The 14,312-nt window shown below is 45.4% G+C and overlaps 1 protein-coding gene across 5 annotated transcripts in view; it reads left to right on the top strand.

Moving 5' to 3' along the window:
• The first annotated feature begins 2,260 nt into the window (after positions 1 to 2,260).
• The window catches only part of ATXN7L1 (ataxin 7 like 1), a 256,387-nt gene continuing 244,335 nt past the window's right edge, over positions 2,261 to 14,312 (top strand). For 4 of the 5 annotated variants that reach the window (XM_040260795.1, XM_040260794.1, XM_040260793.1 and 1 more), the window contains exons 1-2: positions 2,345 to 2,557; positions 3,077 to 3,145. In XM_040260795.1, the coding sequence (XP_040116729.1) occupies positions 2,377 to 2,557; positions 3,077 to 3,145 (250 nt within the window). In that variant the 5' untranslated portion in view covers positions 2,345 to 2,376. Of the gene's footprint in view, positions 2,558 to 3,076; positions 3,146 to 14,312 lie in introns of all 5 variants that reach the window. The other variant, XM_040260797.1, reaches the window with a different exon arrangement.

Raw genomic sequence — 14,312 nt, 5'->3', positions numbered from 1 at the left:
CTCATACCTGCTCTCTCTTCTCCATACGCAAGGGACCACCAAAGTTCAGGCTTTCATGTCTTCCACCATGAACAGTGCATCACTACTTTTCTCACCAGCTTCTCTAGTCCGATACATCCTGGATACCAAGGCCAGAAAGCAATCTTTCGAAGTCATACTTTCTATTTATCCTTTTACTACAGAAAGCCCTTTAGTGGCTCCCCATTGTCAACAAAACCCAAATTCTTTAGGCTGCCATAAGATGACTTTCATAATTTGACCCAAGTCTGACTACAAACTTATCACTCCCAAATCCCAAATAATAATCCATCATCCCAGGTAAACCACACTCAACACCAAAACATACCACAGTTGCTCAGCTTGAAGCCTCTGCTGACACCATTACTCCCCCTTCCCTTGGCAAGACCAATCTTCACCTTACCATTATAAATCCTCTCCCATTTCCAAAGTGCAGAGCAGAGTAGTTTCCTCTGTGCCTAATCTTCTCTGTGACACATTCTCTGATCACTCCAAACTAGAGTTCAGTTCCTCCCACAGATAGGTACAGCTCTGAGAGGCCACACCACTCACTGACCTGGCCAGTCACTGTGTACATGGCTTGTTTTTCCAAGAAGCTGGTAAGTTTCACACCTTCCTTCTTCCACAGAGACCATCGGATTGCATCATCACCAGAACTAGCCTGGGTCTCACTTGTCCTTCTCTGCTGGGGATAGTAGTCCATGACAAGCAATAATTATTGAAAAGATGTATGTATGGATGGAAATGTCGAGCACGGTGTCTGACATATAAGATCAGTAAGTAAAAAAAATATCTGCTAACACTCTCAGTCCTTCAAATGAGAATCTCCACTCCGTGACACCTTAGCCATTTAGTGGTTCCTATGTAGGAACACTTCCAAAGAGAGCAAAGGCAAATGAAATTTATTCGGGTCTGAGCAAAAACAAGCCCATTCACACAAACATGACAACTGAAGATCAACCGGAAGCCCCTCCTTCATCGCCCATTCTGATCCTGGCTTTGACGAACAGGATGCTGAGTGCAGGGACATTAGATGACAGAGCCAGAGCAGACTTCAGGACAAAGAAACTTCAAATCCGTGAGCTTCAGTCACGGGGCAGAAATAGTCTGTGAGAACTAAAAGGGTGCCAGGGGAAAAGAGAGAAATATGTCGATTGTGGGGCAGAGTCTATGTATTTTAGGTAATTCCTAGAAAATGAAAAAAAATTTTTTTTAATGAGAGATACCAGAAAACATTTTAACACCTTTGCTGCCAACCCTTGGGGGAGGAGGGAGGAAGTGGTGGGAATCTCAATGAAAGCATCAAATGTCCAAAATCCAGAGGAAATTTAACGCTTCCTCTCTATTAATAGCTGGCCAGAGCAGTTAAGCCTCAAATGAATTCTCCCAAGAATCAGATCCCTGATTGCCTGCGCTAATCCAGGCGACCCTCATCTCAAAGGAGGAAGTGCTGGAAACGGCTCCAGGGGCTTGGTCCGCTAAGCAGCATCTTCGGAGAGTGGGTGAGTCCTCACTCCCACTACTGTGGATGTGGAGCAAAGTGTGCACAGTGGTTCTCTGAGAGACGGAGACTCGCATTGCGGGGCCCCGAGTTTTGAGCTTTGCAACGCCCCGCAGTCTGAGATGGGAAGGCAGCTCCTCTAGCTCCAAACTCACCTGTTTTTTAGAACCACTTCCATATACCCATTGCTCTCAGCTCCCAAAAGGCATCCGCAGAATCCTCCACCACCCAAGGTCCACCGAGCAAGAGAAGAAAAGGTGGAGGGAGTGGTGGCTGGGAGGAGAGGTCACCGGGGTCTCCTCCCTTGAGGTGGTCGTCGGGGAAGGGGCGTTGCTCGGCCCCTCTCCACTAAGCGGCAGGGATCCTCTCGGGGGCGCCTCACCGTGGGCGACAGGAACTGGCGAGGGCAGGGCGCGCTGGAAGGGCCGCACGCAAAAACTTTCCGTCCTGGAGCGCAACTCTGCGGGGAAGACCACCCCTCCCACGGCCCCAGGTCGCGCCTCTCCCAGGTCGCCCTCAACCCCCTCTCGCATGTCTGGCCCCAGGACCCCGGCTAGCGGGCGCCGGAGGCCGGCGGAGCCGCAGCATCCTCACGCCCCGCACTGCATCCTCTGGTCCCGGCGCTCAGCCCCGCCCCCGGCGGCGGGCGTGCTGGCGGCAGGCGTGCAGGCGCCGGGCCTCGGGGCGCCTCTCTGCTGCCCCTGGCGGCCGCGGATGCCGAGAGCCGAGCCGAGCCCGGCCGGGCGCTGAACGCCGGCTCCTCCTCCTTGCTCTCTCCTCCTCCTCCGCCTCCCTCCTCCCATCCCTCCCTCCCTCCCTCCCCCTTTCAGAACACTCAATGTCGGAACGTTCCGAAGATGACGTCGGAGCGTTCTCGAATCCCGTGTCTCTCGGCTGCTGCTGCCGAAGGAACAGGGAAAAAGCAACAAGAAGGAAGAGCAATGGCGACACTGGATCGCAAAGTGCCCAGTCCGGAGGCGTTTCTGGGCAAACCCTGGTCCTCCTGGATCGACGCCGCCAAATTACACTGCTCCGACAGTAAGAACCCCACCGCCTCCTCCTCCTTTTATTACCCTGTAACCTTTCCATTCACCTAGAGCCACTGGGAAAAAGTGTGTGTGTGGAGAGAGAGTGGCCCCCGGTGTCCTCCATGCTTCTCCCTCTCTCTAAATAAATACACACAGAGACAGATCATCAGTGCACAGAGAGAGGCCCTGCTGCCAGGGCTGTCTGTCTGTCTGTCTGTGCCCTCTCCCCGTGGCAGCCCGCGGGGTGGGCTTTCACAGCCCCACGGTGTATCCGTTTAAAAGGCTACTCTGTTGCTGCTTGCATAGTTTTTTTTTTTTTTTTGGTACCTATATGGGCCAGGTAGATGGAAATCCGGACTTGGGAGAAAATGTTGCATTGTCAATTTTTGAAAGATTTTCATATCCAGTATTTATATCGATCTGTTTGCAAATAAACACTCTCCCTTCCCCCCTTGACTTTGCCTCCCCCCCCTTTTTTTTCTCTCTTTTTTTCCTTATTTTCTTTTTTCCTTTTCTTTTTCATCTGCAGATGTAGATTTAGAAGAGGCTGGAAAAGAGGGTGGAAAAAGCAGGGAGGTTATGAGGCTTAATAAAGAAGGTAAGTGGAGCTACTGGCGTTTTAGTGTTAGCATGTGTGGCAGAGTCTTCACAGGATTTCGACTATAATGTGAATTGTTCTGCTGGGTACAGAGTGACTAAGGCTTGTCAAAAACTGAGCACGCCCAGGTGACTACTGCTTCATGTTAACTTCTTTCAAAGTACAAATGCAACTGGGGGGTAGAGGGGTCGAGACTACTGAAGGCAGAAGTTTCCTGCACTTCAGCTGGAGTCCACATTTGGACCTTCTGATACATATCTGCTATTCGCCTTTGGAGCATTATTGCCAAATGGTGGGGGGTGGAAATTGTTGAAATGAGGAGCAGGGCTCCACTCACAAGCATCCCAGCCTTCCTTGTGGGTAAATACACAACAGTTTAATGAACCCCACGTGGTCAGTCATCCCAGCAGCTACTTCTCCACTAAAAACCATGGTACATGGCAAACCTTTGCAGCAAGTTACGTTTGGCCCACTTTACATTTGGTCACAGATTCTAATGTGGTGAGCAGGGGCATCTGTGTATATAGCCTCCAGCCGGTCACCCATCTCTGTTTCCCCAGCGTGGAAATACAGTACCTAAAATGGAACACAGTGAGTAGCTAGGTCATCCCAGACAGAGGCAGGTGAGTGAAGCCACAGCCTGCTGGAACTGGGCATCAAACACACATGGTCATCATAAATAAATCATGGCCTATTCATGTTTGCAAGTCTACCATATGTAACTGTGGCCTATGGGCTTCACATGGAGCAACTCCAGAGACCACTTCTGTTGAGCGAATGGATGGGTTCAATTGAATTGTGATTTACTAACTGGTATCGTGTAAATGTGTTTGACTGAAATTGGAGGTAGGAGGAAGTGCAGGAGTGCAAAAGAGGTTGGTGGGAAGTGTGGAAAGTGTTCAGCCATAACTAGGCCATAGGAGCCTGGCTCATCCAAAATGAATGGAGAAAAAGGCCATTAGATGCCAAAGGATGGTTTCCCTCATAAAACGCGATGTCACCCTGATAGGCAGCCGAAATCTGCTTGGAAAGATGGAACTTGTTTTGTGGATCACACCTCAGACAGTTGATTTTCTGTGCCTAATTGTTTCCTGGCCATCCAGTGAGAGGAGAATTTGTGCTTCAGAAAAAAAATGACATGGAGGTTAAAAGTGCATGCATATTCAAGGGCAGCTCTCTAGCATAATGTTTCTGCTAATTAAGCACTTTGATTGGAAAGGAAACCGTATTCTAAAGATGTTTGCCTCTAAATATCTTAGTGTGATCTTGACATGTGTCTTTAGGATGCACAAGGGAATGATGTCAAGTGGCCTTCTTACAAGTGGCAGCTTATTTGTGCTCAGTGTCCATGTGTGTTGGCATTGGAAAGTATCACTGGAAATTGTTTTTCTTCACAAACTCTTGACACCTTTAAAAAACTTATGGGACTCAGTTATCAGACCAGTGGCAATGAAGAGGTTTCCAGAAAAGATGAGCTTGTGACAACCTTTGAAGTTGAATAATGGTCATGGTATGGCCCAGAATTGGCACCTCTTAGGCCTGGTTGATAGATTATGACTATAACACACAAAAATAATCTGCACCTTCCCCAGCTTCTATTTCAGAAGACCCTTATTTTCAGATTCTCTTTGCCTCATGAGAAATAGATTGTTTTAAGGGGAAAAAAAAGTGTAAAGCTCTCCTTTCCTTAGAAGCCACAAGTGGTACATCTTGCTTACATCTTTAAAGATGTAAGCTTACATCTTGCTTTCACCTGTAAAGATACAAAGATTTTGCTCCTAATTATGTGCATTTGTATTACAGAGCCCCACTTTTCAATGTAACTGTGAGATTGCTCAGTTTACGAAATAGCCATGTATGGGCTGAAATCTCTGTTTGTGGGCCTGGTGGAGCAGGCCTGGGTTAGCAGTTCCTGGAGTTCCTGTATACGCACACAGTTTTCTTCATGGATAGATTGTGTGTGTATATATATACATGAACTGTATCTCTCCTTCCCGTGGTGAGGAGCTTAAAGGTTTAGCTGAGACTTGGTATCAGGATATTTGGTTGCCAAAGTCCCCAGAAACACTGATTGCTTTCGTCTTGCCATTGGCTTTCTTGCTGGAGTCATTGAGTGGGAAGTCTCAGGTACCTGATTGTGGATGGATCTCTGCAGGACACAATGTGGCCTGGGTGTGACTGTTTTTCTCCAGGTGGTGAGCGTACATAGAAAGACCAGGATGTCATCAGTAGTAAGCAGGTCTTGAGACTGCTTTAATAACAATTAATAGGTGAATTTAGGAATTCCAATTAAGAAATGAAGGTATATGATCCAGATTTTGATGTGAATTTTTTTATTGTAAAATAAATACAAAATTTATCATTTTAACCATTTTAAAGTCTCACAATTCAGTGATACTGAAGTATACTAAGTATACTTACTAAGTGATACTAAGTATAGTCACAGTGTTGTACAACTCTCAACACTATTCATTTCCTGAGCTTTTTCATCATCTCAGCCACAAACCCTGTTTCCATTATATTAATATAATAATTTCCTATTCCCCCTCCCCTGGGGCTGAGCCCTGGAAACTTGTATTCTATTTTCTGTCTCTATGAAGTTGCCTATTCTAGATACTATATATTTGCAATATACGACCCTTTGTGTCCATCTGCTTTCACTTAGCATCATATTTTCATGGTTTATTCATGAGGCAGTATGTATCAGAATTTCACTCCTTTTTATGCCTGAATAATATTCCATTGTACGTATATATCATGTTTGGTTTATCACCCATTAATGGACATTTAGCTTGTTTCCATCTTTTTACTATTGTGAATAATGCTGCTGTAAACATTGTGATATGATATTTTTTATGGACTAAACTCTGAGGGAAAAGCCAGGCTGGAAAAATGAAAAAAGAATCATTTTATCTTCTGCCTCCATCTGGCCACAGCTTCAGAAGGAAGGAAGGACTTGCAGACTTTTGAACAACCTGACTATTGTAATATAGTTCCTTCTCCATTCCTTGAATCTTTTTCTACTTCAACTCCACCTATATCAGTATGAAATGTTAGCTGAATGATTTGAGATTTCTGTAATAAAGTCTTCACACTCATGTTACGGTTTATCCAGAGTTAGCTGCAATCATGTCAAGAGGAATTTGGCAAATGCTTTTTTTTTTTGGCAAATACTTTTGAACCTTGCCAGATCATCACTTGGGTTCAGAAGGCATAGTTATTTCTGTGCTTGAATGTAGTCATGTGGGGTTATATTGAGACTGAAGGGTGAAGGGAGCAGGAGAGAGGGCTTTGAATCCGCTTTCTAATTCCAGTGTCTGACCTTGGGAACCTCACTTTCCTTGTTTGGGCCTGCTCTGTTTCTTGTAAAGTAAGGGAGTGGTTTTAAAATCTCCTCTGGTCCCTCTGAGACCTATGAACTTAAGTTCCTTTATTGAATGTACCTACATTTGAGATGCAGTCATACTACACAGACTGTTTAACGGTAGACAATTCACCTGCCAGTGCAGGAGATGTGGGTTCGATTCCTCGGTCAGGAAGATCCCTTGGAGGAGGAAATGGCAACTCACTCCAGTATTCTTGCCTGGGAAGTCCCATGGACAGCAGGCTGATGGGCTACCGTCCGTGGGGTTGCAAAGAGTTGTACACAACTTAGTGACTAAACAACACAAAAAGCAAGCCTTCACATTAGAAATATCTTAAACTACAAAAACTGGACTTATTTTCTTTTTTTATAAGCTCTTGGTGCCAAACATCACTGCATCTCGTACACAAGCGTAATTGTCCTGCAAATAGTTTGTGAGTGGTGTGTGGACTTTAAGACTGAGAAAACTAAGGGTCTGTGACCAAAACCCAGGGTGATGTGTTCCCCATAGTGGAGAGGGGATAGACCTGGATCTGAAGTGCTAAGATTTCCTCAAAAGAAGAGTCCCAGAAACCTTATTAGCCTAATCTGTAAGCTGCCATTATGATAGGAAATTCCAAGGAAGGCCAATTCATCTAGCTAACCTTTTAAAATAATTTTCTTTCTCTAGCTTCATAGATTTATTGGAAGACATTTTTCTAAGCTAATTGAGGGAAAACTTTGTGATTTAGAAAGATGCCTCTCTTTTCTAATTGCCTCACCTGAACTTTTTATTTTTTAAAGAATGTGCATTTATAAGTAAGGACCAGGTATGTATGGCTCATCGATGTCCTGAACTATATATCAAGTTGCCCAAAAAGTTCAGAGATAATAGCAGGGTTGTTGTGAGGATTAACTAAGACAATACAAAAGAGTTAGCACATAGTAAATGCTTAATGAATTTGTGCCTTTCTTATTTTTTAGATGTTATTAAGATTATCATCATCATATATTAATGAAGCTAGTTCTAGAAAATTTTGTTATTATAATTAATGAGGATTTTTAACTAACCAGTGATGAATGGAAAAGATATACCCAATCAGAAATTTTATTTCTAGAGTAAACCATGTTATCATAATTTCATAAAGCTAAAGATTTTTTGAAAGCTGATTCCTGTGATATCCATGCTTTTGATGGAGTACAGTTGATATATAGTCATTGATAAGTTTTATCAAGTGCTAGAAAAAATTACCTTGGCAGTTTGGGACTTATGGCTGAGAAGAGTTTGCAGAGTTCTTTCTGGGGACCAGGATGTTTTAAAAAATATTTTTTAAATGATTGATGCGTTGTTCGATCAGGAAGGATAGCAAGTCCTCAGTGGATCATTGTTTGGGTCCTTTGGAGGCCTACCTTCGTTACTTCAGGCGTGTTTCTGTGCATCAGCGTTGCCAGGTGTTTTGATTTGATGTAGGTAGACTTGTGGAATGCTTCCAGTCTGAAAACTGTTCTGGGGCCAGTAAGATCTTGCTGTGTCTGTGAGAGTTTGGTGTTCTGCTAATGCTGGTGGAGTTAGGCTGGAGCACAGGAGGAAGCAGGGAACATGGGAGTGTGTTCAACTCAAGTTTAAGAATTTTTCAGTTATAGCTGGATGGGGGCAAATTAGAGAAAAGATGGTAACTGACCTGGTAAGAACGAAGGGTTCTTGGAATCCAAGTCAGGGAAGCTAGCGACAAGTGGTTGAGATTTATGGGAAACTGTGGACTGGTCCCCTTTATCATTATACAGACAACTCTGCTATCTATGCTAATAGGCAATGGGAAGACACCCAGTCCACAGATTACTCTGATAAACCTCATTTTCACCATTAATTTCAACTTCTTTCTCCATTAAGCCTACCTTCCTCCCCTTTTGCTAATAAGCAGCAACATTTGTTCACTTTGGCATTTCATTATCATCTCTCTTCTTTTGCCCAGTGCTTGGGATGAAAGGATAGGAGAAGTGGAGTGGCCTCAGTGTGACAGGGAGGAGAGACGTGACGGAGGAGAGGACTCGGAGAATGAATCAACTTCACGGTTTCATCCAGCTGGTAGAGAAGGGGGAGCGCCGTGACCGAGATGGCAAAGCTGAGAGAGGGCATTTTCCAATCCATCTAGTTTTGAAAATACGGAGCTTCTAAAATAAGTATCTTTTTATACATACATGTATTTCTGTGTACTTGAGCTCTTCTGTGGAGAAAGTGTGGCCCTAGCTCCTCCCCAAATAGGAAGGTAGGCAGGTTGGGCACACTTTGAAACACTGCATGTGCTCTTGCTGCCTAAGCCCACTTAGCCTGTGCTAGGTTCTCATCATGTCAGCCTACAGGAAGGAATGACACTTTATAGCTGGAAGATGTAAACTGTTCTCTCTCTCATTCAAATGTTTATTTTTTCCATAATGTTCACATGTTACACTGTTGAGAAGGATATGCAGTGAAAAAGAAAGTCTTTTACCCTTGTCCCCAGTTGCTTGTGTATCCTTTGCAAGATCCTCTAAGTGCATTCAAGTAGGTACATGGATAGTTTTTCCTGCCTGCTTTACCCATGTGGCTGATAACATCCTATAAGTATTGGGTAGTATCTTGCCATTTCCATTTATCTTAGGTAGTGGTCCACATCAGAGACAGTTCAGCCTGCCTCTCTCTTTTGTGCCTGCATAGTGGGAAGATGGGGCTTCCCTGGTGACTCAGTGGTAAGGAATTCACCTGCCCATACAGGAGATGTGGGTTTAATCCCTGGGTCGGGAAGATCCCCTGGAGAAGGAAATGGCAACCCACTCCAGTATTCCCTTGTGGCTCAGCTGGTTAAGGAATCTGCCTGCAATGCGGGAGACCTGCGTTTGATCCCTGGGTTGGGAAGATCCCCTGGAGAAGGGAAATACTACCCACTCTAGTGTTGCCTGGAGAATTTCATGGACAGAGGAGCTTGGCAGGCTACTATCCATGGGGTTGCAAAAGAGTCAGACACGACTTAGTGAGTAAACAACAGCATAGCGGGAGGGTAGTTTAAGCCTCTGAGTGTCTTGCTTAGTTTTTATTTATTGGTTGATTTGTATTGATTTTTGGTTGTATCAGGTCATAGTTGTGGCACGTAGGACTTTTGTGGGTCACACGGGGTCTTTTTCCTAGCAGCACACAGGCTCAGTAGTTGCAGTGAGCGAACTTCTCTCTAGTTGTGGTGTGTGGCCTAGTATTAATAGTTGCGGCATATGGGCTGAGTTGCCCCACAGCATGTAGGATATTCATTCCCCGCCTAGGGATCAGACCCACGTTCCCTGCATTAGAAGGTGGATTCTTAACCACTGAACCACCAGGGAAATCCCTTGGTTAGTTTTTAATATCTGCTTTTGCTCTCCTGGCTGCTGTCATGCCTTTGAGACCGAGTGACGGTGGGCTGACGCTAGGCTAGGCCTGGGGGGACAGCTGTGAACGAGTGCAAGTCCCTCCCTCATGACGTACCCATCCTAGCAGCCAAGGCAAATGTTAAAAAAGTAGTGGCAACCGTGATGAGTGCTCAGAAAGGGAAAATTGGGGTACCATTGGAAAGCATGACGGGGAGCATAATTTAGGTTCGGGGCTCAGGGTGTGTATTCCTGAGGAAATGTTATTTATGCTAAAACCTGGAAAATGAATATGCAGAGCTGGGCAGGACAGATTTAAAGGAAACAATGTGTGTGCAGGCCCAAAGTGTGAGAGAATATGGAATGTTCTAGAAAATTTTACAAAGTCTGTCACTTGTGTGACGATAGCGACGCAGAGAGTGGTACAGTTTCTCAGCAGGGACTCTACTTCTTTGTGGCAGAGCACTGACCTGGGATGTTGTTGGATGTTTAGCAGCATCCTTAGCCTCTATCCCTGGATTCCAGTGGAACCTCTCCTTCCCCTGAGTTGAAAAAGCCAAAAATGTGTCCAGACATTGCCAAAGATCCCAGGAGTGGGCTGGGATGGTGCCAAATCAGCCTGATAAGAGAACCACTGGTGTAACGTGAGGGTGGAAAGGTAAGAACACAAGAGAAACAGACTCAGCAATGTTCTGCTACTATCTGTCCGTGTCTTAGGCCCAAGTTCCCAGTGAGGCAGCCTTACTGAATCCTCAGCAGACAGGTGTGGAGCTGTGACTGTTGTCCACGGGGGGCTACATTTGGAAGCATCTAAATGGAGAAGACTCCACCCTTCACAGAGCTTTCCTCCAAATTTCCAAATGACCCCTCCAAACCTTTATGTCCATAGTAAATGGTTATAGCACTGAGATTCAGGTTCAGCTCAGCCTTCCCTCACTGTGGGTGGAGGAGACCCCAAGCCACCGATTCTGATAATAATGGCATTTATTGTATGGGGGCCCCTGATGTCAAAAGCAGCATGGTGAAGCATTAAGGATTTCAGTTTATATTTAAAGTCAGGCTGGAAATACAACTGGCGTTCTGTGCAGTTGATTACCCCTGGGATTTGTCTGAAATGGGGATGCACATGATGGAGAGCAGAGCGGCTGGCTTCAGGATTTCCACGTTAAGGATTAGAAAGTAGGGAGAGCAGAGCAGGATCTGATTCCTTAGGGCTCTGGCCCACGTGCCAAGTGGTCTGTGGTGTTATTTAGGACTAGAAGGCCGTGTTCACTCAAGCCAGTGGCTTACAGGGGCCTGCTGTCTCCAATCCAGAAGTGGTTTAAGAAAAACAAATTTGGGTTTTGCCTGATTTTCTGTGTGCATCGTGTTTATATCCTTTAGGCTAACCTTTCGTTCACGACGTTTTCTTTCATTCATGACATCCTTTGGAAGTAGACATAAAGTGATAGCAGCAGACACACCAAGACCCTGTCCTCATCAACATCTTTTTACCCGAGGACCACAACCCTGGAGGTGGCCCAGTGTTCACACCTGGAAACTCGGATCATCTAGTGACTGCCCCAGAAGTGACGTCACCAAGATGGTGATGTAGGTCGTTCCCAACTTTACCCCTCCTCTCAAGAACAACTACCAGCTGTTTGTGGACAGGGCGCCACTGAGAAAATCCTAGGACATGGAAGTGAGGCTGGAGCACACCCCTGTGCCAGAGAGCAAGACAGAAGACTTCAGAAAGGTCAGAGGAGTAGCTGCCCACAACTGTATGTCCCTCCCCCAGGCCGACAGCACCTTGAGAAGAGGCTGCCCCTCTCCTTGCAGAGGGCTGGAGAGGCATCTACCTTCCCCAGTGTTGTGGGTCACTTCTTGGGAGCCCCTACACCTGTCTTGCCTCATGGGGACCATGGGAGAATCTCCAGGGCTTGACCACTGGGAATCTAATCATGCCTGCAGTAATTGAAGGTAGCCATAATGGAAAGGGAGAGAGTTGGTCAATGGGTTGACCTTTTTCCAAACTATAGAAACTGAATGTCAAGGGCTGACTTCCTTGTGTCTCTCTCTCCTAAAATTCTTGGTACGATGTTGTGCCGAGGATGGGCTCCCAGCTAATGCTCGTTGGCTGGCTCTTTACTCCTTCCCATGGCAGAGCTCAGATTGGCTGCATCAGCCGGATGGACCCGGGTTTGGACCCGGAGGCACTTGAACTCATGATGAGAGTCTAGGGAAGTGCTTCCTACAAAGGCCGAGGACCGTTACCGTTCCGGTGTTAGTCTTGGCTATACAGTTGCCGCTAAGTCAAGCTGGAATTCCACTGTGGGGAAAGCTTTTGTTTTTGTATGGATGCTTTATCCTTGTACCTGTGGTTTCGTAACATAATTCTGCTTGCCAATTATAGGGATCGGGTGCTTAAAGAAAAAAGTAAACCAAGTAAATACTCTCTAGGGCAGGACGGAGTAACACCAGGAAGAGATAAAAGTGACTCACTGACAGGCTCTTTGAACACAGAAGCAGTTATCAGCAAACCTGCTCTGTGAAGCTGATTGTGATTCTCTGAATATGAACAGTTCAAGGACACCTTCTGCTGGGGGACGGTGAGAGTGGAGGAGCTCTGTGACCCTGCCCCAATACTCCAATAGGTCATGGAGTCCCAGGTTGGGGTTGGGGAGACAGGACATCCAAACTGATGACACTAACCAGGGTATGGAAGATGGTTGAGACACGTGCTTAATTTGGTCGTGTCAGGCCAAGGTGGTGTCTAGTTCTTTTTAAGAGCATAGTGGCCACAAAAGGACAAATACTGTATGATTCCACTTATGCAGGGTTCCTAAAAGAATTAAATTCATTGAGAACAAGAGTAGAGAACATTGAGAACAAGGTTACCAGGGCCTAGGGAGGGGGAATTCTCTACTGAGAATCTGTGTTTAATGGGTATAGAGTTCCAGGTGGGAAAAACGAAAAAGTTTTGATAGATTGATGGTGGTGACAGTGAACCAAACACTTAAAAATGATAAAATTTTAGGTATATTTTACTGCAAATATACGTTGATGTTGCAGACTCAGAAGCTTCATGGAGCATTATTTAAATTTGAACCTAGCCACTTACAAGCTGTGTAGTAAGATAACTTTTCTGAGCCTCAGTTTCATCATTTTCAGAATAGGAATAATACCAGCTCTTAGGGTTGATGTGAAAATACATGAAGTACTATCTGGCATACATTAGGTACTCAGTAATGTAAGCTTTTGTTATGATGGTTGTCACTTTTACCAGACACTTGGATCCTTTTCCTTGCCTTACACGAGCTGCCACTGCCAAGGGGCACATAGCATCCTTACTGCTCCAGGAGTGTGCCTGGGCTCACTGGCCATCTTTAGTCAATATTTTATCCCTGGTGCTTTAAGGATGCCAGGAATAAAAACAAGAGGAGTTGGACCCATGTTCCTGTGCTGTGAGTTTTCAAGGGTGAGTCAGTTTCAGTTTTCCAAAGTGTAGCCATTTGGGGGACCCTGTGTTGAAATCACCTAGGTACTTAACTTAGCATCCCAGATTGCAGTGGCACTGAATCAGAAGCACTCGGCCTAGAGCAGAGGAGTGTGCATTTTAACAAGCTTCCCCGGTGGCTCTGATATTACTGAACTTCGGTTACAGGAAGTAGCACTTGACCCTGCCCACCTTGAGAATTCTTTGTGAAGCTCTTAAAAATCTGAGACACCAGGACCACTCCCAGACACTTGGTTTCCATAGGCTCAGTTTAAGGGATTCTGGGGAGCTGCTTACGTGTTTTAAAAATTGATGATGATGCTTATGTGGTTTTAAAAGTAACAATCCTAGCTTCCATTTACTGGTTATAACTAAATGTGCATTTTCCTCATGTAATCTTCATGACATTCTGTGAGACAATTCCTGTTATCAATCTCATGTTAGAGATTAGGATACAGGCTCAGAGACCTTAAGTGATTTACCCAAGGTGATACAGTGAGGAAGAAGAGCTGGGATTTCAACTGAGAGGCAGGATGATTCCAGAGACAGTAGTTTTTTTTTGTTTTTTTTTTTTTTGGTCTGCACCATATGCCATGTGATATCTGTTCCTTGACCAGGGATCAAGCTTGTACCCCCTGCCTTGGAAGCACAGGGTCTTAACTGCTGGACCGCCAGGGAAGTCCCCCAGAGATAGTACTCTTAAGCACTGTGTCCTAATGTTGCTCTAGGAGCAGGGCTTGAACTAAGGTGAGGCCAGCAGGGCATCCAGGACACACATTTACACAGGCTCCTGCGAGTGCAGAGCAAGGGCCTCCTTAACTGTTGCAGCCTGAGCACCTCACTTGCCTCACCCTAGTACCAGCCCTGCCTCACTCTAGTACTAGCCCTGCCTCAAAAGGCATGATCTTTAAACAAAATGGTTATTTTTTTCTTCCCCCTCATGTGTGTGAGCCAGTGGCCTGCTGATAGGGCCC

The sequence above is a fragment of the Oryx dammah genome, unplaced genomic scaffold (assembly GCF_014754425.2).
Source record: "Oryx dammah isolate SB20612 unplaced genomic scaffold, SCBI_Odam_1.1 HiC_scaffold_18, whole genome shotgun sequence".
NCBI classification, from domain to species: Eukaryota; Metazoa; Chordata; class Mammalia; order Artiodactyla; family Bovidae; genus Oryx; species Oryx dammah.
This window is presented reverse-complemented; position numbering and strand designations above follow the sequence as displayed.